Source organism: Prunus avium, chromosome 3 (genome assembly GCF_965620075.1).
Source record: "Prunus avium chromosome 3, drPruAviu1.hap1.1, whole genome shotgun sequence".
In the NCBI taxonomy this organism is placed as follows: Eukaryota; Viridiplantae; Streptophyta; class Magnoliopsida; order Rosales; family Rosaceae; genus Prunus; species Prunus avium.
In genome coordinates, this window is record NC_142286.1 from 38,400,479 (window position 1) to 38,427,150 (window position 26,672).

At 40.3% G+C, this 26,672-nt stretch overlaps 1 protein-coding gene, 1 long non-coding RNA gene and 1 pseudogene across 2 annotated transcripts; 1 reads left to right on the forward strand and 2 right to left on the reverse strand.

Moving 5' to 3' along the window:
- Window positions 1-941: 941 nt before the first annotated feature.
- LOC110752458 (pleiotropic drug resistance protein 3-like) lies at window positions 942-25,888 on the forward strand (annotated as a pseudogene).
- On the reverse strand, window positions 14,823-17,202 carry LOC110755101 (uncharacterized). Its single transcript, XM_088250448.1, has 2 exons — window positions 16,191-17,202; window positions 14,823-15,863 (listed from the first exon to the last, which is right to left on the reverse strand). Exons 1-2 carry the CDS (start codon window positions 17,176-17,178, stop codon window positions 15,829-15,831), a joined length of 1,023 nt encoding a protein of 340 aa, XP_088106574.1. The 5' UTR covers window positions 17,179-17,202; the 3' UTR covers window positions 14,823-15,828.
- On the reverse strand, window positions 17,211-26,403 carry LOC148296105 (uncharacterized). The gene is made up of 4 exons (XR_015834510.1): window positions 26,267-26,403; window positions 18,803-18,957; window positions 18,313-18,450; window positions 17,211-17,676 (listed from the first exon to the last, which is right to left on the reverse strand). It is a non-coding gene; the product is annotated as an uncharacterized LOC148296105 (long non-coding RNA).
- Window positions 26,404-26,672: the final 269 nt, after the last annotated feature.

Sequence of the window (26,672 nt, forward strand, 5' to 3'; positions counted from 1 at the left end):
GTTGTGGTTTTCCAAAGCAATTTTGTATGGAGTTTTATCTCAATATGAGTTTAAAGATCCATAACCAAGGTACTATATGAGTTCACTTACCTGGGCTAGGGGGTATAACTACCTATACTAGAGGTAATTTATGGATTTAATTACCTTGACTAGAGTTAATTTATGGGTTTAATTACATGCACAAGAGGTGTATGCATAGGTACCTTACCTATTGTTAATGTATGAAGTTTCCATGAACTCTTATTACAAATTTTAAGGTAGGTATACCTTGGGAAATTTTCAAAATTCAATTAAATTCAAATCAAATATGATAATTAATATCCAACAAATCAATAACTTACCGGTTTTACAAATCCATAATTTAACTTATTTATGTTTTAGGGGCATAATTGGAACAAACAAATAATTAATTAATTAATTAAATAAAAGTAAACATCAATAAATTGAAAAAGGTATGTAATCTTAGGTGGTGCAAAAGTCAAAGGACTTGGATCAATAACAACTTCTGTGTGGATCACACCCAAAATCTCTCATCATAATTGGACTTATTCCAAATTTTCTATTTAAACTATCATTTTGCTTGTCCTCGAAAAAAAAAGTAAAAAAAAGTAAAAGAACCGCCTTTCCATTTCATGTAGTCTTTTAACACCGTTGCAGGCCTTTGGTCTCTCATGGATTACTCTATTTGAAAATTTTGGAAGCTCTCACATCTCAAACCAAAGCCAAATAAATAAATAAATAAATAGAACATTTATATTAATCAGAAATGCATACGACACACAAACGCCTGTCATACTACTACTAAGTCAATGCACATTATATATTCCTTAACAAGTTAACATCATCAACATTATACGTACTTAATTACTCTAGGAACAACATTTGAGGCCGAGAGGTGAAGGAAGAAGCTGTGTACCTGGAATCTTTTGCATTTTGAAATCATGGATTTGTCAGCAGAGATAGGAAGAAGCGTGAGGACCTCTTTTCATCACCATGCATCGAGTTTCAGGAGCACTTCAGACGTCAGATCCATCAACGACAACAACGACGATGAAACTGAGTTGCAGTGGGCTGCAATCCAACGGTTGCCCACATTTGAACGACTTACTGATGAGCAAGATAACAATGGAGGAGGTGCTATTAGTAAGAGGGTGGTTGATGTTACAAAGCTAGGAGCCCTCGAACGCCACGTGTTCATTGAGAAACTTGTCAAGGATATTGAGGGAGATAACCACCGTCTGTTGCAGAAACTCAAACAAAGAATAGACAGGTGATTGTACACTAGCTCAGTGGTATGAATATCTATGAGAAAATTTTCTTTTATGAAATTATGAAATAGGATTACTTCTCGACTCATCATCCTTATTATACCAACTAGTTATTAGTTTAGAAGTGTTCTCTGCTCCTCTTTTTTCCTTGAAAAATATTACAAGTTCGAATATCGTATTTTCATATAATAAAAATAAATAAATAACATTACCACCATTACCATTACCATCACCATTGCATTTAAATATCCGACTAACCTTTGCATTTTATTTTTAGGGTGGGATTGCAATTACCGACTGTGGAAGTTGGATACCAAAATTTGGTTGTAGAGGCAGAATGCGAAGTAGTTCAAGGAAAACCCCTCCCAACGCTATGGACCGCGCTGAAAAGCATACTTTGTGTAAGTCTTTCTTATTTTATTATTATTATTATATAAAATATTAGGGGTGAGTTCGGTTTGGGTTGATTCGGCTTTGGGCTCAACCTGAATACTGAACCGTAAGCTTCAGTTTGGCTATTTTGAAAACCGAAACCAAATCATAGTTGATGAAAACCGACCACTTCGGTTAACCGAACTTAGTGAGTTGGTTCGGTTTGGTTTGGATTTTTTGACTTTCTTAGAGAGAGAGAGAGAGAGAGATGGAGAGGAGAAGAAGAAAAAAATGAGGGAGAGATGGAGAAGAAGAAGGAGGAAGAAAAAAAATGAAACTATGTATTATATATATTTCTTGTAATAATATTATATATAATATTTTTTTAATACCATCGATTTGGTTTGGTTAAATTGTGGTTTTGAATTTTGCAAACTGTAAACCGAACCATATAATTTGGTTTGGTTTGGGTTCAAACCGATGACCAAAAAAAGTTTGAAAAAAAACCAAACCAACCCAAACCATCGGTTTTGGGCGGTTTGACCGGGTTATTGGTTTGAATGTCCAGCCCTATATATATATATATGTTCATGTACATATTGCTAACCTGGCAATTGGCAATGCTTAACGTGTGGATGAATCTTGTTTTATTTTAGAAGCAAACAAATACATAAGATCGCTTAATTAAGGAAAAAAAAATCGCGTAATTAAGGAAGAGCGATCTTTCTTGGAATTAGCTTATTTTATATTATCATGATGTGCATGACTAGAAGTTGCGAAAAAAAGTCTTTTTGCCTTGGACCGTGGTTTTAGGATTTATTTTAAATCTTTTTAATAATCAGCCCCCATCTCTTAAGTAAGGGTTAAGTGAAGTTAATCTTCATCTACAGTCCAAATAAACTCTGGGCTTTTGCTAATTTTAATAGTAAGTAACATGGTTACTGAGTCTGTCCCATGTATACAAATAATCATAATTGCATAGTGCGAACGTGTGTAAATAAATCATATTTTAAGAGGTAAGAGGTCTCGAGTTCGAATCTAACTTAAGACGGGTAATGGTTCTACTTTTTCTTTCTAAGTATTTAAAAATTCTAATCCCAAAGAGAACTGAAGGTGATGCCAATTGTTACAACAGGCTATAACACAGATAACTGGTTGCAAGCGTCAAGCATATAAATTAGAGATTGTCAAAGGTGTCAGTGGCATCATCAAGCCATCAAGGTTAATAATAATATAAATCTTGTTTCTTCTATTTTTCTTGACATGAAGAGGAGTAAGAGATTTATGGAGTGGTATTTCATGCAGGATGACTCTATTGCTTGGTCCTCCAGGCTGTGGGAAAACCACTTTCTTACAGGCACTTGCAGGGAAACTTAACGACTCTCTCAAGGTTCTCTAATCATTTACTAAACCTATACAAAAGAAAACATGAACATATTATGCATAAGCTAGCTTTACTTATATAAGGGGAAATTTAGCAACAGCAAAAAAAATAAAAATAAAATAAAATCAATCAAATGTACATTTCTGACTTAGAAACAGAACAATGAGCTGACTAGCTCTAAAGGTCTGATAAATATATCCATAAATTTCTAGGTCCGAGGAGAAATTACCTACAATGGTTACAAGTTCAATGAGTTTGTTCCTCAGAAGACATCAGCTTATATAAGTCAATATGACTTGCACATTTCTGAGCTGACTGTGAGGGAAGCACTCGACTTCTCAGCACGTTGCCAGGGTATTGGAAACAGAGCAGGTAGGACAGTTTGTGCATTTTATTATGGCCAAGAATCATAATCTTTAAAACTAGTTTCAATTCATCTTATATAGAAGCTTTTTTTCTCCATTCAAGATATAATGAAAGAAGTCAGCAGAAGGGAGAAGCAATCAGGAATTGTCCCAGAACCAGACATTGACACTTATATGAAGGTATGAATTTTTCAGAATAGAAGTTTCCAAAGTAGTAGCTGTTTGTCCATTTCTTGTTTGCAATCACTGATGACAACTTCACTAACAGGCCATTTCAATTGAAGGGTTGAAAAACTCTCTCCAGACTGATTATATAATGAAGGTAATTCTCATAGGACCAATCCTACCCCCTTCTCTAATTAACAGGAAGTTTGATACAATTTTCTTTTCTTTTGTTAGATTCTTGGGCTAGACATTTGTGCTGATACAATCGTAGGCAATGCGATGCAAAGAGGAATTTCGGGTGGTCAGAAGAAAAGACTGTTGAGAATTAATGACTAACTCACTGCCCTTTTAAGATCTTGTTGTTGATGGACTTTGGACAAAGAACTCAATGATGGATGAGTCTTACACACACACACAGAAATTAACCAAGCACAAATGACACAAGTGTTTATAGAGGTTCAGCAAATTGCCTACATCCTCTTTGGTGATCACCTTGAGAAATTTCACTAATGAAGATAGGTTACAACTTTGGTTTACAAAGGAAACCCCCTTAGAACACTACCCTCACAATCTGTTTCTCTCACACCCTTGCTCAACACCTTGATACACTTAGAGAACTCTCTTGCTCTCCCCTTAGTTTTTCTGAACACACAACTAAAACTTCAGCTCTAACTCAACTTGGAATACCAGCTTCTTCCACTTACAATTATTCAACTTGTTTTCTCCTCTTGTGTTATCTTACTTCACCCCATTTCCTACACAAGCCAATAGACAAGAGATAAGATATCAGCTTGTCCTCCACGTTCTTCCCTTTAGTCACCACTTAGACTAAATGTCAGATCAAGTAGGTAAATAGAATCCAACTCAGCCACCTCCCACTTACACCAGAAAATGGAGAGTGATATCTTTGAAATAAGATAACCAATTAGCCATGAGTGCTCTCCCAACTATCCAGCAGGTAGTCAACGTTCATTTAACTCAGAAGTGACCCACTAAGCCTCTGAAATCTTGTGGAAAGCGATAGCCATTGAAAACACTGTTGAAAACGCGTAAGAAATCGTCACAGCACGACTGGGACGACCGGTCGCCAGGAACTGGCGACCGGTCGCTTTTGGTTTTTCCTCCAGACCTTGAATCTGCTTCTAAACGACCGGTCGCAAATGCTAAGCGACCGGTCGCTAGCTTCCTGCGACCGGTCGCGAAGAACTGGCGACCGGTCGCTCGTTGATGTTGCTCCAGACTTCGAATCTGCTTCAAAACGACCGGTCGCAAATGCCTAGCGACCGGTCGCTTTTAGGCAGATTCAAAATCTTCCTTTCAGCGCCAAAACCAACCTTGTATCCTTAGGTGAGCCATTTTCCCAACAATCTCCACCATGGCGAGCCTAATACTCCTTGTGGACATCATTGCCTTCTAGGACATCTGTAATGTCTTGAGAATCGTCCTAATAACTCTCAAGAACTCCACCTCAATCTTTAGCATGTAACAAGATTGAGCAAGCTCAAACAATGCTTGAACTTAGCTGTTGTGACTGGCTTTGTTAGGCAATCTGAAGCGTTCTCATTTGTATGAACCTTCATTATTGTGATGTCTCCATCATTCACCCAATCCCTTATCCGGTGGTATCTCACATCAATGTGTTTGGACCTCCCATGGAACACTTGATTCTTCACTAAGCAAATAGCACTTTGACTGTCACTTAGAATCACCACCAAGTCTTGAGCTATCCCGAATTCCTTTGCCAATCTCTTCAGCCATACCGCTTCTTTTGAAGCTTCCGTTAAAGCCATATACTCCGCTTCCGTAGTAGACAAGGCACTAACCGATTGTAACACTGCTCTCCAACTAATCGGTCCTCCACCACAAGTGAAGACATATCCTGTGGTGGATCTCCTCTTGTCTAGATCTCCTGCATAATCAGAATCTACATACCCCGACACACATGCCTTTCCTTGTTGTCTTTCAAACAATATCCCAAGCCTTTTGGTGCCCTTCAAGTACCTGAGAATCCATTTTGCTGCTGTCCAATGTTCCCTTCCAGGATTCGCCATATACCTTGACACCACACTAACGGCTTGGGCTAAGTCGGGGCGTGTGCACACCATTGCATACATGAGACACCCTACCAAGCTTGCATATGGAACTTTACTCATTTCCTCCTTCTCCACATTCGTAGAAGGACATTCTTTTGCACTTAACTTAAAATGCTCCGCCAAAGGAGTAGACACCGGTTTGCAATCCATCATATTAAACCTTTCAAGTACCTTGGAAATATACTTGCTTTGTGACAGCCACAACTTGCCTTCCTTTCTGTCTCTCCTTATCTCCATTCCTAGGATCTTTTGTGCAGCACCAAGATCCTTCATGTCAAACTCCCTTCCAAGTAATGTCTTCAAATTCTGGATTTTTGACATGTCCTTACATGCAATTAGCATGTCATCAACATAAAGAAGCAAAAGGATGAAGTTACCATCCTTGAATGCATGAGAGTACACACAACAATCAGATTCACATCTTCTATACCCAATCTTCATCATGTAAGAATCGAAGCACTTGTTCCACTGCCTTGGAGATTGCTTCAGTCCATACAAAGACTTCTTCAACCTGCAAACCAGATTTTCCTTCCCTGCTTCAATGAACCCTTGAGGTTGGCTCATGTAGATGTCTTCCTCCAATTCACCATGAAGGAAAGCAGTCTTCACATCCATTTGCTCCACCTCCATGTCCTCTTGTGCTACTATGGAGAGTAGTAGTCGTATAGAAGTATGTTTCACCACCGGAGAGAAGATTTCATCATAATCAACTCCCTCCTTTTGCAAGAATCCTTTTGCCACCAACCGAGCTTTGAATAAGGTGGCACCCTTCTCATGCATTTCTTCTTTCTTCCTAAACACCCATTTGCAGCCAATAACCTTGCGACCTTTGGGTTTAGGAACTAACTCCCAAACTGAGTTTTGGTGTAGAGATTCCATCTCTTGCATCATAGCTTCCATCCAACTTTCCCGTTCCTTGTTCTCAACAGCTTCTTGGAACGTGGTTGGTTCTTCTTCACTAGCATTTAGGGCATAGTGAACTGCATCCATCTCCCATCCAAACCTTTGAGGTGGTTTGATGGTTCTCTTGGGCCTGGACCGAGCTATAGATGATGGCTCCACCTGTTCTTGAGCCTCTTCTTCTTCTTGAGTGTGTTGTTGATGCTGCCCAGCTTCTTCCTCTTCAATGTCGGACTCCACCTCCTCCTGAACGTCTTCAGTTGGCTGTTTCTGAGTAGTCTTTCTTGACACCTTCTTGAGTGGAACTTCAAAGGTTGTTTCTTTCTCAACAACATCCTCCTTTGCCTCTGAATTCTTGACTTTGTTCATAGGTATGGTCTTCTCATCAAACACAACATTTCTGCTGAGTATCTTCTTGTGGTTCACTGGATCCCACAGCTTGTAGCCCTTCACACCACTCTCAAATCCAATGAAAATACATTCAAGAGACTTTGGCTTCAACTTGGATCTTTCATCACTAGGAATAAGTGCATATGCACTGCACCCAAACACCTTAAGATTCGAATAATCGATTGACCTTTTAGACCATACCTCCTCTGCACACTTGAACTCAAGATTTCTTGAAGGCGATCGGTTAACCAAATAGGCAGCGTGGTTAACCGTTTCTGCCCAAAAAGATTCGGGCAACCCTGCATGAATTCTCATACATCTCTCACGCTCCATGAGAGTTCGGTTCATCCTCTCCGCAGCTCCATTTTGTTGGGGTGTCTTCTTCACGGTAAAGTGCCTCTTAATGCCTTCACTTTTGCAAAACTCAAGGAACTTGCTGTCCTTATATTCACCACCATTGTCACTCTTTAGGATCTTGATCTTTCTTCCGGTTAGGTTCTCTACTTCCGCCTTCCACTCTTTGAATTTGGTGAAGACCTCAGATTTCTCCTTCATGAAGTAGACCCAAACCTTCCTGGAAAAATCATCCAAGAAAGTCACAAAATAGCGAGCTCCACCCTTCGATTTAACCGGTGATGGCCCCCATACATCCGTGTGAATATAATCTAGCACACCCGTGCTTTCTTCCTCTTTGTTTCGCTGCTTGAAAGCTATTTTTGATTGCTTTCCCATGGTACAAAATCTGCAGAACTCAAGCTTGCAACTTTGAACACCTTTCAACAATTTTCTGTTGTGTAGTTCCTGCATGCCCCTCTCACTCATGTGCCCTAGCCTCAAATGCCAAAGCTGAGTTTCATCTTCCGAGTCCTTGCTTGTAGATACAGCTGCTCCACCTATGATTGTTGTACCACACAACCTATATAGACAATTAGGTTGAATCTCACCCTTCATAATCACAAGTGAACCTTTTGAGACTATGAGTTTCCCTCCATTTGCTTTGAATGAATAACCATTCTTATCAAGAGTTCCAAGGGAAATGAGATTCTTACGCAACTTTGGAATGTGCCTTACCATTCCAAGCGTCCTAACAGCCCCATCATGCATCTTTACCTTGATTGTACCGGTTCCTTTGACTCTACACATTGAGCCATCCCCCATCATCACTTCACTGCTATCTTCTTTCTCATACGTGTCAAACCACTCCTTGTTTGAGCACATATGATATGAGCATCCGGAATCCAAAATCCAATCGGAAGAGGAACACCTTGAAGAATTAGCCAATGCATTTGTTTTAACATTGCTATTAACACACAAAAGCTCACCATCACTTTCCGTGACATCCTCCGCTGTGTTTGCTGCATTCTTCCCTTTGTTCTTCTTCTCCTTCCATATGGGGCAATTCTTTTTCCAATGCTCCTTTGACCCACACTCGAAACAACCATCTTTCGCCTTGGATTTGGACCTTCCTCTATTGCCTTTCTTGCCTTCACGCCTCTTTGAACGACCTCTCTCTCCGGTCTTTGCAACTAGACCTTCACCTTGAGAGTTTTCTCCCGAACGTTGAGTCATCCTATGGTGTGTCATGATGTCTTGCACCACAGGCTCAAAATCAAGAGTAACCTTTCCGAACATAAGAGTGGTTCGGAAGTGTTTATAGGACGAAGGTAAGGATGTCAACAACATGAGAGCCTTATCCTCCGGACTATAATTCACATCCATTCTCTGCAAGTCAGCAACACATCTATTGAAACTACTTAGATGTTCCATTAGATTTCCTCCCTCCTCCATCTTAAGATTCAGGAGTTCTTCCTTGAGGAAGAGTTTGTTGGACAACGATTTCCCTGCAAACATCTCTTCGAGCTTCTCCCATGTTTGCTTCGCTGTATCCTTTATCACGTTGATGAGCACCTCATCGGAGAGATAGTTTTCGATAGCTCCTCTGGCTAACTCGTCAAGAACTCCCCACTCATCATCCGTCATGCTTGCTGGCTTCTTCTCCTTGCCAACCAACACTACATGGAGCTGTTGTTGTGTAAGAGCTGACTTCATCCTTCGTTGCCAAAGAGTGAAGTTCTCCTTCCCTGTGAAAGGCTTTAACTCCACCTTCATACTTGCTGCCTGTGGTGGCTTCATATGCTGTGAACTGCTACCACTCTCAGCTTCCATGTCACTTGCCATCTTCAACACACTAGCACTCCAAGAGAAGAACTAGCTCCAGCTGCCAAACACAGCTCTGATACCACTTGTTGAGAATTAATGACTAACTCACTGCCCTTTTAAGATCTTGTTGTTGATGGACTTTGGACAAAGAACTCAATGATGGATGAGTCTTACACACACACACAGAAATTAACCAAGCACAAATGACACAAGTGTTTATAGAGGTTCAGCAAATTGCCTACATCCTCTTTGGTGATCACCTTGAGAAATTTCACTAATGAAGATAGGTTACAACTTTGGTTTACAAAGGAAACCCCCTTAGAACACTACCCTCACAATCTGTTTCTCTCACACCCTTGCTCAACACCTTGATACACTTAGAGAACTCTCTTGCTCTCCCCTTAGTTTTTCTGAACACACAACTAAAACTTCAGCTCTAACTCAACTTGGAATACCAGCTTCTTCCACTTACAATTATTCAACTTGTTTTCTCCTCTTGTGTTATCTTACTTCACCCCATTTCCTACACAAGCCAATAGACAAGAGATGAGATATCAGCTTGTCCTCCACGTTCTTCCCTTTAGTCACCACTTAGACTAAATGTCAGATCAAGTAGGTAAATAGAATCCAACTCAGCCACCTCCCACTTACACCAGAAAATGGAGAGTGATATCTTTGAAATAAGATAACCAATTAGCCATGAGTGCTCTCCCAACTATCCAGCAGGTAGTCAACGTTCATTTAACTCAGAAGTGACCCACTAAGCCTCTGAAATCTTGTGGAAAGCGATAGCCATTGAAAACACTGTTGAAAACGCGTAAGAAATCGTCACAGCACGACTGGGACGACCGGTCGCCAGGAACTGGCGACCGGTCGCTTTTGGTTTTTCCTCCAGACCTTGAATCTGCTTCTAAACGACCGGTCGCAAATGCTAAGCGACCGGTCGCTAGCTTCCTGCGACCGGTCGCGAAGAACTGGCGACCGGTCGCTCGTTGATGTTGCTCCAGACTTCGAATCTGCTTCAAAACGACCGGTCGCAAATGCCTAGCGACCGGTCGCTTTTAGGCAGATTCAAAATCTTCCTTTCAGCGCCAAAACCAACCTTGTATCCTTAGGTGAGCCATTTTCCCAACAAAGACTGACAACAGGTTTTGCAAATTACTGATAAATTCTGTTTCTCTCATCATATACTAAAGTTTCTTGATCTTTTCCTCCCTTAGGGGAAATGATGATTAGTCCAGCAAGAGCTTTCTTCATGGATGAGATATCAACAGGCTTAGATAGTTCCACTACCTTTCAGATTGTTACTTGTTTGCAGCAACTGACACACGTAACAGACTCCACCATTTTGGTATCACTTCTTCAGCCAACACCGGAGACCTTCGCTCTCTTTGATGACATTATCTTGATGGCAGAAGGAAAAGTCGTATATCATGGGCCGTGCGATAATGTTGCAGAGTTCTTTGAGCAGTGTGGTTTTCGCAGCCCACCGAGAAAAGACATTTCTGACTTCCTGCAAGAGGTGGTTTCTCGAAAGGATCAGGCAAAGTACTGGTACCATGAAGACCAACCCTACAGTTACGTTACGGTTGACAAGTTTGTAAATATGTTCAAGGATTTTCATGTCGGAAAGACGCTAGATGAGGAACTTCGCCAGCCTTTCGACAAATCTGAGTGCCACAAAGATGCTTTATCATTCAACATCTACTCATTAAGAAAATGGGAACTATTAAAAGCATGTACTGCTAGAGAATGGCTTCTTCTGAAGCGCAACTCGTTTGTTCATGTGTTCAAGTCAGCACAGGTAATGGATAGTTGTGACAATAGGTTAATTACCAAACAACTACTTAAATAATCAAACATTTAAACACTTGGATTATTTCATTTTGCAGCTTGTCGTCGTTGCGCTAGTAACAATGACGGTCTTTTCACGTACATGGATGAATATTGACGATGTCCATGCAAAGTACTACATGGCTTCTTTGTTCTATGCTCTCATTAGACTGATGACCAATGGGATTGCAGAGTTATCAATGACTGTCTCCAGACTTGCAGTCTTCTACAAGCAAAGAGATTTCTACTTTTATCCTGCATGGGCTTATTCCATTCCAGCTACCATTCTAAAGATTCCATTTTCATTGCTGGATGCTTTTCTTTGGACATCCCTTACTTATTATGTCATTGGTTACAGCCCTGAGCCCGAGAGGTACATCAAATATTTGAGGCTAAATTGCCCACTCTTTCTTTTTTCCTTTGTAGCTTTCTAAATGCATTTGTTTTCATCGAATGTCAGGTTCTTCAAGCAAATCATTATTCTATTCCTTGTGCATCAAGTATCAATATCATTGTTTCGTCTGATCGCATCCTTGGTTCGAACTCCCTCTGTAGCAGCAACCATTGGTCTTTTCTCCTTAATAGTAATGTTTCTATTTGGTGGCTTCGTAATTCCAAAATGTAAGGAATGTCGCTGGTGATTTCAGTAGAAATTTGAAAGTTTTGTGCCATTTCACTCAATCTAATAAGCATTTCCCAAATGTAGCTTCTTTGCCTGCTTGGTTGGAGTGGGGCTTCTGGCTTTCTCCACTAACATATGGAGAAATAAGTGCTTCAGTAAATGAATTTCACGCTCCAAGGTGGCAAAAGGTAAAGGAGGAAATCATATCAAGGTAGCTTAATTTGTGTTGAGAGTTAATATACACTGGTTGTTGTTCCTTGCAGGTTTTATCTTCAAATGTCACTGTAGGCCAGCAAGTTCTGGAAAACCGTGGTCTCAATTTCAGTGACAGCTTTTATTGGATATCAATAGGAGCTTTACTTGGATTTTGGATGGTTTTCAACATTGGGTTCACCTGTGCACTCAGTTATTTAAAATGTAATTCTCTCTACCAAAGAAACTGTTAGGAAACGTATGAGAGATTGAATTCTGTATACAAATTTGATTCTCACCTTTGAAGATTTTACTGAAATTTGACATTTTGCAGCTCCTGGAAGTTCTCAAACTATCATTTCTCATGAAAAATTCTCTCATCTGAAGGAAAAAGAAAATTTAGATAATTCCTGCCAAGAAAAAGAATTAACTTGTGTAGATACTCACATAACTGCTGCAGAAGCTACAAGTATAGGTGAGATGCTTCTTCTTACTATCCTTTTGTACTTGACATCATTAAAAAATAAATTTGCTAAATTACAAATAATGTTTGTGTATCAGAAAGCAAGCTATATATCACAAATTTTACACAGTGGTTTCTTACCTCTGCAGGCATGGTCTTACCCTTTGAGCCCATAAGTATATCATTTCAGAATGTGCAATACTTTGTTGATACACCCAAGGTGAGTACATTCTTTATGCGTTCCTGATTCTACAAGAGTGTTGTATTTGAATACAATTGATCAGATTTCACCCCTATATCCCCCAGAAAATGAGAGAGCAAGGCTTTCCTCCACAAAGATTACAGCTTCTTCAAGATATAACTGGTGCATTTTGTGAAAACCAGAGAATGGTTTCCGTTCTCTTCATTCCTTTTCACGTGTTACATAAATAGCTATTAAAGTAATAGCTGTACAATGGAATAGTTTACAAAAAAGAAATAATATTACAGCAGTCTTCATGATGATGTCTTCTCCTTTTATCTGGCAGCATCTTCTTTAACATATGGCATCTTCTTTATCTGACAGCATGTTGATTCCATCATGTTGTTTTCTTCATGGCAGACTAACCACGTGTCAACACTCCCCCTCAAGTTGGTGCATAGATGTTTCGAATGCCCAACTTGTCGAGGCATGAATGAAAACTTCTACTTGATACAGCTTTTGTCAAGATGTCGGCCAATTGATCTTCAGTTTTAACAAATGGAAAGTCAACAATTCCAGCATCCAGCTTCTCCTTAATAAAGTGTCTATCCACTTCAACGTGTTTAGTACGATCGTGTTGAACTGGATTGTGGGCAATGCTAATGGCAGCTTTGTTATCACAATATAAATTCATAGCCTTCTTGGATTTGCAACCCAAGTCTCTCAACAATTTTCGCAACCACATGAGTTCACACACACCATGAGACATGCCTCTGTATTCGGCTTCAGCGCTTGACCTAGATACCACCTTTTGTTTCTTACTACGCCATGTAACCAAATTCCCCCCAACAAAGGTGAAGTATCCAGATGTGGATCTTCTATCAACAATGGACCCGGCATAATCAGCATCTGTATAGGCTTGAACATCTAGATGACCATGTTTAGTAAACATCAATCCTTTTCCTGGTGCTGACTTCAAGTATCTAAGTATTCGAAGAACAGCTTCCATATGACTCTCACTAGGGGCATGCATGAATTGACTAACCACACTAACAGCATAGGCTATATCAGGTCGTGTATGTGACAAGTAGATTAGTTTTCCAACCAACTTCTGATACCTTTCCTTATTTGTTGGAATCTGATCAAGGCTTTCTCCCAACTTATGATTTTGCTCCATTGGAGTGGCTGCTGGTTTGCAAGCAAGCATACCAGTCTCACTTAACAAATCTAGGATATACTTTCTTTGAGACAAAGAGATGCCATGCTTAGATCTTGCCACCTCAATTCCAAGAAAGTATTTTAGTACCCCAAGATTTTTCATCTCAAATTCTTGAGCCAAGTATTTCTGAAGTTCTGTGATTCCTTCTTCATCATTACCTGTAACAACCATATCATCCACATAAATAATCAAGGCTGTCACTTGTCCTTTCCTGTGTTTCAGAAACAGCGTATGATCAGAATTGCTCTGTTTGTACCCAAATCTTTTCATAGACAAACTGAATCTCCCAAACCAAGCCCTGGGTGACTGTTTCAGTCCATATAAAGATTTCCTCAGCTTGCACACCTTGCCAACATCTGTTTCCATAACAAACCCAGGTGGAAGATTCATATACACCTCATCTTTTAAATCACCATGTAGGAAAGCATTTTTCACATCAAATTGATGTAGCGGCCAGTCTAGGTTGGCAGCCAGAGATAAAAGGACTCGAATAGTGTTGATTTTAGCTACTGGCGCAAAAGTCTCTGAGTAATCAACACCATAAGTTTGAGTGTAGCCTTTTGCTACCAATCTTGCCTTGTATCTCTCTTCTGATCCATCTGCTTTGTGTTTTACAGTAAACACCCATTTACAACCAACGGGTCTCTTGCCTTTAGGCAAGTCAACAAGTTCCCAGGTACAATTTTTTTTTAGTGCCTCCATCTCCTCAACCATAGCAATCTTCCATTTTGGGTCACCAAGAGCATCCTGTAAGCTACTAGGTGTAGACACAGAAGATATGTGGTTTGTAAAAGCAATATAAGAACTGGATAAACGATGGTTAGACACATAATCAGATATTGGATATTGAACAGTTTTTACTGTAGAGTAGCCAAACCTTTCTGGAGGTATCCCACGATTTTTACGAATTGGAAAACGAGGAGAATTAGAGACATCTATAGACTCATTTGAGTCATCTAGATTATCCCTAGCTGAAATATCATGGTTATCAACATTATCAGTATGTATGGAAGGTGGCGGGGATTGTGGAATTACCTCAGAATGATCTTCATGCAAAGCAGCAGGTTGATTTGGAACATGGTCAGGAAGTGGAAGATCTGTTACTACTTCATTTCTCTTCCTTCTTTGGTACACTTGCAACTCTTTTTCATGTGTATCATGTGTATCAGCAGTATTAGGTGATGGTACATATCCAATATCAGGGAACTGCTCTTCCTCTCCATCATTCTCCCCCTGAAGAGGAGTGACCGAAAAATAGGCCTCTTCTTCACAGAATGTAACATCCATAGAAATAAAAATTTTTCCTGATGGGGGATAGTAACACTTGTACCCCTTTTGTGAGACAGAATAACCGACAAACACACATTTGAGGGCACGAGGATCTAGTTTGTCACGACTGTGTTGGTGAACATGAACATAGCTAACACATCCAAACACTTTAGGTTGAATATGAAGAACTGAAGGAATAGAATGATACTGAGAAAGGGTCTGAATAGGTGTTTGGTACTGGAGAACCCGAGATGGTACACGATTTATAAGGTACACGGCTGTGCAAATGGCATCGCCCCAAAAACGTTTTGGAACATGCATAGCAAAGCATAAAGAACGAGCCACTTCTAAAAGATGACGATTTTTACGTTCTGCTATACCGTTCTGTTGAGGAGTATATGGACTGGAAGTTTGGTGTATGATGCCATTTTGCTCAAAAAAGGTTCTAAGTTCAGAATTCAAATACTCACCCCCATTGTCAGATCGGACTACTTGCACTGGTACATGAAACTGTGTTTGAATCATGTGATGAAATATAGGAAAAATGGATGAGACATCACTTTTATTTTTCAACAGATAAACCCAAGAGACACGAGTACAATCATCAATGAAGGAGACAAAGTACTTAGCACCAGTGTAAGTAGGAACATGAAATGGACCCCATACATCGGAGTGAATAAGAGAGAATGGAACATGACTTTTATTGGAGCTTACAGGGAATGAAACACGATGACTTTTTGCAAAAATACAAGTTTCGCAATGGAAGTCAGACACATGAACTTTAGCAAATAAAGAAGGAAATAGAAGTTGTAAATATTGAAAGGATGGGTGACCCAATCTTTTGTGCCACAACCAAATTTCGGCGTTAGCCTTTTCTGTACTAACTTGATAACCACTTCTTACTTGAGGATCAGGCAGTTTTGAGTCCAAGTAGTACAATCCTCCGCTTTCCTTACCATGACCAATCTGCTCCTTTGTCTGAAGATCCTGAAATAAACAAGAGGTAGGAGAAAAAAATAGCCAAACAATTGAGATTTTTAGTAATTTGACTAATAGAAAGCAAATTGTGGGAGAGAGTAGGGACATGTAAAACAGAGGACAACGACAATGATGGAGTTAGGGAAACAGATCCTGCTCCTAAAACTGGAGTGGAAAAACCGTTAGCAACCTTAACAGTTTTTGTATGTGGATGACTGGGGGAAACAAACCAAGCAGTATTATTAGTCATATGATCGGAAGCTCCTGAATCAATGATCCAGAGTTTATCGCTAGCATTAAAGGGTGTGCTCACTGCTAAACCATAGTGACTTGTACCTGGAGGTAATGAAGTAGTATTGGGGAAAACTCTGAGAGCAGACTGATCCATATGTGGTGAAGAACCATGAGGTAAAGGTTGTGAAGCCAAATTTGCAACACTTTTTTTCTTCTCTTTTCCCTTTTCTTGTTTGTCCACCCACCAATCTGGATATCCAACCAATTCGAAACAAGTTTCCCGGGTGTGTTTTTTCTTCCCACAGTGGGTACATTGGCGTGTGTCAAGCTCCTTTTGTCCCGGCTTTGGATGACCACTTCTAGGTACAGGGCGATGTAAAGTGGTTGTCATAGCTGACCCGTCAACATGTGAGCCAGCTAACATGGTTGCTTGCCTATTAGCTTCAGAGCACACCTGTGCATATGCGGCTTGCACACTCGGGAGAGGATCTTCGGCTAGAACTTGACCTCGAATTCTATCCAAATGATGGTCAAGTCCAGCCAAGAAGTCATATAATCGTTCGTTCGAAATTTCCGTTGTGCGGGCAGCAACATCATCTGAACACTTCATTTTGCTTGGTCGCAAGACATCGATTTCTTGCCAAATTAACTGTAATGTACCATAATAATCAGATAAAGACGTACCATTCTGACGAGTTGCGAGTGCCTTACACCGAAGCTCATATAATTTTGATGCGTCTTTACCAATAGAATAGGTCTGAGTAACAGCATCCCACACTTCTTTCGCAGTAGAAAGGCTAAGAAAAATAGCCCTTAAATTTCTGGTCATGGAATTGAGAAGCCAGCACTGAACCATGGCATTTTCTTCTTCCCAGGTAGAATACAAAACATCTGCTTCTGTTGGTGTCGCCTTTGTGCCAGTGATATATCCCCATTTTCCTCTTCCAAGAATATAAAGTTTGACACTACGGGACCAAGAAGAGTAATTGGAACCATCCAATTTATCCGGCGTGATCTGCAATGTCATGTCATTTTGGGTGACAGAACTGGAAGTCGATCCAGAGCTGGCCTTTTTTTCAGAATCACCCATGGGCTTCTTTTTTCTATTTTTCAGACTTCGGCAAGATAGTGAGGTGGCGATGAGTCTGAGAGTTCTGGGGAACAAATATCGATTTGAAGGGTAGAGCTGCTGAAACTGTCAGCAGTTTAGAGAAAGAAAAAAAAATTCACAGAGATCTTGAAGCTCTGATACCATGTGAAAACCAGAGAATGGTTTCCGTTCTCTTCATTCCTTTTCACGTGTTACATAAATAGCTATTAAAGTAATAGCTGTACAATGGAATAGTTTACAAAAAAGAAATAATATTACAGCAGTCTTCATGATGATGTCTTCTCCTTTTATCTGGCAGCATCTTCTTTAACATATGGCATCTTCTTTATCTGACAGCATGTTGATTCCATCATGTTGTTTTCTTCATGGCAGACTAACCACGTGTCAACACATTTAGACCTGGAATTCTTACAGCTTTGATGGGAGTTAGTGGAGCTGGAAAAACAACACTGATGGATGTCCTTTCTGGAAGAAAAACTGGTGGAAGTATTGAAGGAGACATTAGAATTGGAGGGTACCCAAAAGTACAAGAAACATATGCCAGAATTTCTGGGTATTGTGAACAAAGTGACATACATTCTCCACAGATTACAGTAGGAGAATCTGTAGCATACTCGGCTTGGTTACGCTTGCCAGCGCAGATTGATAGGCATACAAGATCTGTAAGATTCCCTTTAAACTTACAAGGCATGTAGCATGTCAAACATAATACTTCAAATCTAAGAATTGGACCTGGAGCTAGTTTTTTCAGACATAAAGATACTTCGAGTTTGTCTATTTGCAACTTAGAACCAAGAAGTTAGCATGGAGTAACAACATAGCTTCCATGAACTGAATATATTTTCATAAATTTATCTCTATACATCTCTCAGAAAAAATATACATACATACATACACACACGTCCGTATATTGTTTGTAGCGAGAACATATAGGGGAAAGAACAATAAAACTTTCAAGGAATGCCTTAAAGACTTTTATAAAGATAAAAAATTCTTCTAGTTATAAAGATTTCCTGATGTTTTGAATTGTTCTACCTATTTAGCAGCAATTTGTGAAAGAAGTTCTTCAAATGATAGAGCTTGATGAAATCAAAGACGAATTAGTTGGCATACCTGGTGGTAATGGTATATCTGCAGAGCAACGCAAAAGGCTGACAATAGCAGTAGAGCTTGTTTCAAATCCATCCATAATATTCATGGACGAACCGACCTCCGGTTTAGATGCCAGAGCAGCTGCTATAGTTATGAGAGCTGTGAAAAATATTGTCAGTACAAGGAGGACTGTTGTATGCACAATTCACCAGCCAAGTATTAACATATTTGAAGCATTCGATGAGGTAATTGACTAATGTAATTCTATACATGAAAAAAGTTATTAATTTTTTGCTAAACAGCGCAAATAATATATCAGTTGATACTTTGTACAGCTTATTTTGATGAAAAGAGGAGGACAAATAATATACTACGGAGAGCTAGGCCAAAATTCAAGTAAGCTTATTGAATACTTTGAGGTAAGTTACTTAGTAACTCTTAACACTCTTTTCCTTTATTTTCATAATCTAGTTCCACAGGTCAATTCTGTCAACACTGCATTTTAACTCACCTTCTGTTACAGGGTATTCCCGGGGTTCCGAAAATTAAAGAGAATTACAACCCAGCAACATGGATGTTAGAGGTCACCGGTCTTTCTGCAGAAGCTCAACTTGCCATAGATTTTGCTCGTATCTATAGAGGATCACATCTATGCCAGTGAGTTTACTGCATTAGCACATACAAGATATGAGCTTTTAGGCATTGTTTACATGCTAAAGTTTTGCATTAATAGATTTCCAAGACTCTAAATTAAGCACAATGGTTGTTTGGCAGTCCAGCGGCTTAAACATCAATGCTCATGCTATGCTCACTTTTCGCACACTTCTTGCTCATGTCTCTGGATTAACTAATGCTCAAACCCAATGTTTCTTGTTCTATTCAGGAAGAACAACGAAGTAGTTAGAGAACTCAGCTTTCCAGAACAAGGCTCAAAGGAATTACATTTTTCTACTCGCTTTCTGTTGGCATATTACCATGGGTCCAGCCCATGATGGAAAAATATTCTTTCGGTGGTCAAAAGTGAATAACCAACAAAATGATGAAACCAACATTAAATGATGATGTCTTTAGCCAATGATGGTGTCTCTAGCAAATGGTGCTGCCCCGTTGGAAGAAAGATCTAAAGGCTTCCAGGTTTTTCCTTTCTCAAATATAAAAGGAGCATGCGGCAGATGGTGTTGGTGTGTGTTGTGTGGAAGAGTCAGAGAGAGTTGTGTGAGTCTTGTGTGCTGCACCAGAGGGAAGAAGCCGAGAGAGAAGGAGAGAACACCATCTGCAAAAACCATTAGTATTCCACTCCAATTCTGTGAGAGTGAGAGAGTTCATTGTGTTCCACTCTAAGTGTGTGAGTGAGGTAAAAACAGGAGAGTATAGTGTGGTGTCATTGTACTTTCTCTGTGTGTATCATCAAGCCCTGGGCATTGGCTTGGTAAGATCTGTCTTGTTGTACCCATTATTTTGTTATAGTGAAAGAAGTTTATATTGCTGCCCCGTGGACGTAGGCATTGCCGAACCACGTTAATTTCCGGTGTTCTTTATTTTTCTGCAATTTCATTCTAGCACTAACCGATCCTAACAAGTGGTATCAGAGCCGGAAGCAATTCCATCGTGAATAGTGCTCGTGAACAGTGCTCGTGAATAGTGCAGAATGGAAGGAAGCTCTATGATCAAACTCAACAACTCCAATTGGGTGACCTGGAAACCAAGGATGGAGGATATTCTTTACTGCAAAGACCTACATGAACCAATTGAAGGTGCAAAGGCCAAGCCAGCAACAATGTCTGATGCCGAATGGACAAAGCTGAACCGTAAAGCTATCGGCAACATTAGACAATGGGTGGATGACAGCGTGTTTCACCATGTGTCTAATGAAACAGATGCGCACTCTCTTTGGGAGAAGCTTGAATCCTTGTTCGAGAAGAAGACCGCAGCCAAGAAAGCCTTCTTGATCAAGGAGCTCATCAATATGAAGTACAAGGACGGTTTGAGTGTGACGGAGCACCTGAACAACTTCCAGAATCTGGTCAACCAATTGGCAACTATGAAAATGACGATTGACACTGAGTGGCAAGCTTTTTTGCTGCTGGGTTCCTTGCCAGATAGTTGGGAAACCTTTGTGGTGACTGTAAGTAACTCTGCTCCCAATGGTGTTCTTACTATAGATAGTGTTAAAGATAGCATGTTTAATGAAGAAACAAGGAGAAAAGTTTCAGGCATCGAAAGCAGCCAAGTACATGTGACAGAAAACAGAGGAAGGAGCAAGAGTAGAGGACTAAGAGGTCGTGGAAAGAACCCAAGTCGCTCCAGATCAAGATTTAGAGGAAGCTGCCATCATTGCGGCAAAGAGGGCCATATGAAGAAGCATTGCCGTGCATGGAAGAAACTGCAAAACGAAGGTCACAACCAAAGGAGAAATGAAGGCGACAACCAAAAGAGAGAAGAAAGCAACAACACCGCAGCAGTCTTAAGCGGCAATGAAACTGAGATTCTCTCTGTTGAAGAATGCCTAAACATGGGTCATCATGATCAAGGCACCGAATGGATTTTTGACAATGGCGCTTCGTTTCATGCCACTTCCGAAAGAGAGTTCTTCAGTACATACAAGGAAGGAGATTTTGGCATAGTAAAGATGGGAAATAATAGCTACTCCAAAATTCTTGGAATTGGTGATATCTGTCTCGAGACTAATCTTGGATGCCAGTTGCTGCTGAAAGATGTGAGACACGTTTCAGAGCTGCGTCTCAATCTGATATCTGTTGGTGTTCTTGACCGACAAGGTTTTGAGCATTATATTGGCCAAGGAAAATTAAAGCTTACCAAGGGCTCCATGGTGATTGCTAGAGCAAATCTTTGTAGCACCTTATACAGGTCATATGCCAAGGTCTGCAAAAATGAGTTGAACTCAGTGGAGGACTCTTCACCAGAATTGTGGCACAAGAGGTTAGGCCACATGAGTGAGAAAGGCCTACAAGTTCTGGCAAAGAAGTCTCTTATTCCCTTTGCCAAAGGTACGCATAAAAATTCTTGTGAGTTTTGTTTATTTGGAAAACAACATAGAGTTAGTTTTTCTACACCATCTACAAAGAAAGAAAATTTGTTGGAACTTGTTTACTCTGATGTGTGTGGTCCCATGGAAGTGGAGTCACTAGGAAGGAATAAATATTTTGTTACTTATATCGATGATGCTTCACGAAAGGTTTGGGTGTATTTGTTGAAAACCAAAGACCAGGTGTTCCAGACATTCCAGGAGTTCCATGCCATGGTGGAGAGAGAAACTGGGAGATCTCTCAAGTGTCTCCGCAGCGATAATGGTGGGGAATATACATCTCAACAATTCAGAGAATACTGTGCAAAGCATGGCATAAGGCATGAGAAGACAGTTCCTGGTACACCACAGCACAACGGCGTAGCTGAAAGAATGAACCGGACCATCATGGAAAAAGTCAGGTGTATGCTAAGGACTGCAAAATTATCCAAGCAGTTCTGGGGTGAAGCCGTGATGACAGCATGTTATCTGATCAACAGATCCCCATCAGTTCCCTTGGGCCTTGATGTTCCAGAAAGAGTGTGGACTGGAAAAGATGTGTCTTACTCTCATCTGAAGGTGTTTGGCTGCAAGGCGTTTGTGCATGTGCCCAAGGAGCAAAGATCAAAGCTAGACTACAAGGCCACACCGTGTGTCTTCCTTGGTTATGGAGGTGAAGAATTTGGCTATAGATTGTGGGACCCAAAGGCAAAGAAATTCATAAGAAGCAGAGATGTGATCTTTTATGAAGATCAAACACTAGCTGACCCTAAGGAGAAGGCTCAACCTGAAGATGTGATTGAAAAGGCTGTTGACCCTTTAATTTCAAATAAAGAAGCACGCGGTGACATGCCAGAAGAAGCTGTTGAAGGGACATCAGAGATAACTGATCAGGGGGAGCCTGATCAGGAAGAGCGAAATGATGAGGAGCTTGATCAGGGGGAGCATTCAGCCTTACAAGAGACTGAAGCTCAGCCAAGAAGATCCACCAGAAACAGACGTCCAACTACCAAGTATCCTTCATCGGATTATATCCTACTGACAGATGATGGAGAGCCCGAGACGTATAAAGAGGCCATAGATCACAAAGACAGTAACAAATGGTTGAAGGCAATGGAGTGTGAGATGGATTCCTTATTGAAGAATGATACTTATGAGCTGGTGAAGCTACCGGAAGGGAGAAAGGCACTCAAAAATAAATGGGTATTCAAACTGAAAAAGGATGAGCAGATGACGAAGTACAAGGCTCGCTTGGTAGTGAAGGGTTTTGGTCAGAAGAAAGGCATTGACTATGACGAAATTTTCTCCCCAGTGGTGAAGATGACCTATGTCCGCGTTATCTTGGGTATGGCAGCTAGCATGGATCTTGAACTTGAACAACTAGATGTGAAGACTGCATTCCTTCATGGAGATTTAGAAGAGGAGATATATATGGAGCAACCTGAAGGGTTTAAAGTTAAAGGGAAGGAAGACATGGTCTGCAAGCTGAAGAAAAGTCTATATGGACTTAAACAAGCTCCAAGGCAGTGGAACAAGAAGTTCGACTCATTCATGATGAGTCATGGATACAACAGGACAGTTGCAGATCCATGTGTCTACATCCGACAATTCGCGGGAGGTAAATTCATAATACTTCTGTTATATGTTGATGACATGTTAATTGTTGGTCAAGATGCTTATATGATTAGGAAGCTAAAGGAAGAGCTGTCCAAGTACTTTGACATGAAAGATTTAGGACCAGCAAAACAGATTTTGGGCATGCGTATTGTTCGTGACAGGAAATCCAAGAAGCTGTGGCTGTCACAAGAGAGGTATGTTGAACGGGTGCTTGAAAGGTTCAACATGAAAGGAGCCAAACCAGTGAGTTCACCTCTAGCAAATCATTTCAAGCTAAGCAAGAAGTCATGCCCGAGTACAGATGCAGAAAAGGAGAAAATGGCTTCTATTCCTTATTCTTCTGCTGTAGGGAGTCTTATGTATGCCATGGTGTGCACCCGACCAGACATTGCTCATGCAGTAGGAGTGGTGAGCAGATATCTCTCCAATCCAGGAAAGGACCACTGGGAAGCAGTCAAGTGGATTTTAAGATATTTGAAGGGTACATCTAAAATGTGCTTGTGTTTTGGTGGTTCCAAACCGATTCTAGAAGGATTTACTGATGCTGACATGGCAGGAGACCTTGACAGCAGAAAATCTACTTCTGGGTACTTGTTTACTTTTGCAGGGGGAGCTGTATCTTGGCAATCCAAGCTGCAAAAGTGTGTTGCTTTATCCACAACAGAAGCTGAGTACATAGCAGCTACAGAAGCATGCAAGGAGTTGTTATGGATGAAGCGGTTCCTTCAAGAATTGGGTTTGAAGCAAGAAGACTATGTAGTCTACTGTGACAGTCAGAGTGCTCTTGATTTGAGCAAGAATTCAACATATCATTCCCGCACCAAGCACATTGATGTACGATATCATTGGATAAGAGAAGCTATTGAAGACAAGTTGCTGCAGTTAAAGAAGATTCATACTGACAAGAATCTATCAGACATGCTGACAAAGATTGTCGCTAAACAGAAGCTGAATTTTTGCATCAAAGCTACTGGAATGGACTTCAATTAAATTTGGAGTCACGCACGGTATTCCTCCCTCATGGACTGGAGGGGGAGATTGTTGGCATATTACCATGGGTCCAGCCCATGATGGAAAAATATTCTTTCGGTGGTCAAAAGTGAATAACCAACAAAATGATGAAACCAACATTAAATGATGATGTCTTTAGCCAATGATGGTGTCTCTAGCAAATGGTGCTGCCCCGTTGGAAGAAAGATCTAAAGGCTTCCAGGTTTTTCCTTTCTCAAATATAAAAGGAGCATGCGGCAGATGGTGTTGGTGTGTGTTGTGTGGAAGAGTCAGAGAGAGTTGTGTGAGTCTTGTGTGCTGCACCAGAGGGAAGAAGCCGAGAGAGAAGGAGAGAACACCATCTGCAAAAACCATTAGTATTCCACTCCAATTCTGTGAGAGTGAGAGAGTTCATTGTGTTCCACTCTAAGTGTGTGAGTGAGGTAAAAACAGGAGAGTATAGTGTGGTGTCATTGTACTTTCTCTGTGTGTATCATCAAGCCCTGGGCATTGGCTTGGTAAGATCTGTCTTGTTGTACCCATTATTTTGTTATAGTGAAAGAAGTTTATATTGCTGCCCCGTGGACGTAGGCATTGCCGAACCACGTTAATTTCCGGTGTTCTTTATTTTTCTGCAATTTCATTCTAGCACTAACCGATCCTAACACTTTCCACAAAATGGATGGGAGCAATTCAAAGCATGCCTATGGAAGCAGCATCTCTCCTACTGGAGAAGTCCGAGATATAACCTGGGGAGATTGATATTTACTGCTGCATGTTCTTTGTTATTTGGAGCACTTCTTTGGCAGAAAGGACAGAAAATGTAAGTCCATTTAACAGAGATAATATCATTTAATTTCTTCAATCAATGAATTACTAGAAGACCATCAACGAACCTAGCAGTAAAGAAAAAAAATGTTGGTGTCACATTTTAAACTAGAGGTTAATATATCTACCATCTAAAACACAGTTTTTCCTTTGTTCTGAAGAGATGGCGAACAGGAATTTTTCAACATTCTAGGATCAATGTTTGTTTTACTTCAATGCATGGGAATTGGCAACTGTTCCTCTGTTTTACCATTCATAGCTACTGAGCGCAATGTTGTATACCGAGAAAGATTTGCTGGAATGTACTCGTCGTGGGCATATTCGTTTTCACAGGTACATTCCAAATTCATTCCTAGAGCATAATATTTTAGCAACTCCAAAGTTTGATATGAGATTCAAAACTATAAAGGGTTTAACAAAACTCTTCCATATGTTGCAGGTGATCATAGAAATTCCATATATATTGATACAAGCAGCTTTGTTTTCAACAATTACGTATCCAGCCATAGATTTCCAATGGTCACTCTACAAAGTATTTTGGTATTTCTATGCTATGTTTTCTACATTGCTCTACTTCAATTACTTCGGTATGTTGCTTGTTTCTCTGACCCCAACTTATCAAGTGGCTTCAGTATTGGCAAGTTTCTGCTACACTATGTTCAATTTGTTCTCGGGTTTCCTCATACCTGGACCAGTAAGCTAACTCTCTCTTTACTTGTTCAACATGAAAAGAGTTTGCATATACTACTAATATGGAAACCCTGAGAAAGTTTCCATGCAATTGATTTTGAAACTTTCTTCCCTATTGCAGAAAATTCCTGTATGGTGGGTTTGGGGCTACTGGATTTGCCCTCTTGCCTGGTCCTTAAAAGGTGCTCTCACTTCACAGTATGGAGATGTAGAGAAGGAAATAGTAGTGCATGGAGAGCAAAGGACAATCAGTGCCTTCTTGGGAAGTATTTATGGGTACAACTATGATGATCTAGGAGTTGTAGCAATTGTTCTTCTTGCATATCCACTAGTTTTTGCACTTGTTTTTGCATGTGCTACAGAAAAAATAAACTTTCAGAGGAGGTAATTATGCCTTCCACCTGCTGAAGCTCTGTAATGCATATATGTAGTATCCAATTCAATAAACTTCAGTGTTGAGGACATGATGGCCTCACAATGGCCATTTCAAAGTTTATCCTAGTTAATTTGAGGTTCTAGTAAGTTTTTTTTCTTTTCTTTTGGTCCTATGTAGTTTCTTCCTTCCCACTAAAAATCGGGCACATATTATTCATCTGTATCAAGCCATCAGCAGTGTTTGGAAAAATCGGCCTAGGCGCTAGGCGGACTTCTAGGGGCTAGGCGGGCTCCTAGGCGCTAGGCGGGCGCCTAGACGCTAGGCAGGAGAACACCGCCGCTATATCACCCTAATCTATGAGTCTGTCTCGATTTGGAAATAATAATCAATAAATACATTGAACCGTGGAGATTTCAGAAAATGAAAAGTAAAAAAACAAGGGAACTTACAGTGACGTTCCGTGGAGATGGAGATGGAGATGGATCGCGCCGATCAGAGAAAACCCTAGCCTTAGCTTGATCCATGCAGAGAAGGAAAGTTCAGAGTGTAGGAACCGAAGCAAAACCCAAATCCAGGAAAGCGTGGCTAATTTGTATTCCAATATATTTGAAGCGTAGCCGCGCGTCTATACTCTTTAAATATTAAAATATATTTTAAACGTATAGCCGTGCGGCTATACTATTAAAAACGTATGCTTTTCAAATGTATAAATTAAAATATATTAAAAATGTATAGCCGCACGGCTATATTATTTAAATATTAAAATACATTTGAACAGTAGAGCCGCGCGGCTATACTATTTAAATATTAAAATATATTTTTAGATGATAGTATAGCCGTGCGGCCATACTAATT

Excerpts from the sequence above, each read along its gene's own strand:
- LOC110755101 (XM_088250448.1), bottom strand. The coding sequence starts at position 17,178 with ATGGGTGATTCTGAAAAAAAGGCCAGCTCTGGATCGACTTCCAGTTCT. Across the intron at positions 15,864-16,190 it reads TACTACTTCATTACCTCCAG|GATCTTCAGACAAAGGAGCA; the intron begins GTACAAGTCACT and ends TGTTTATTTCAG.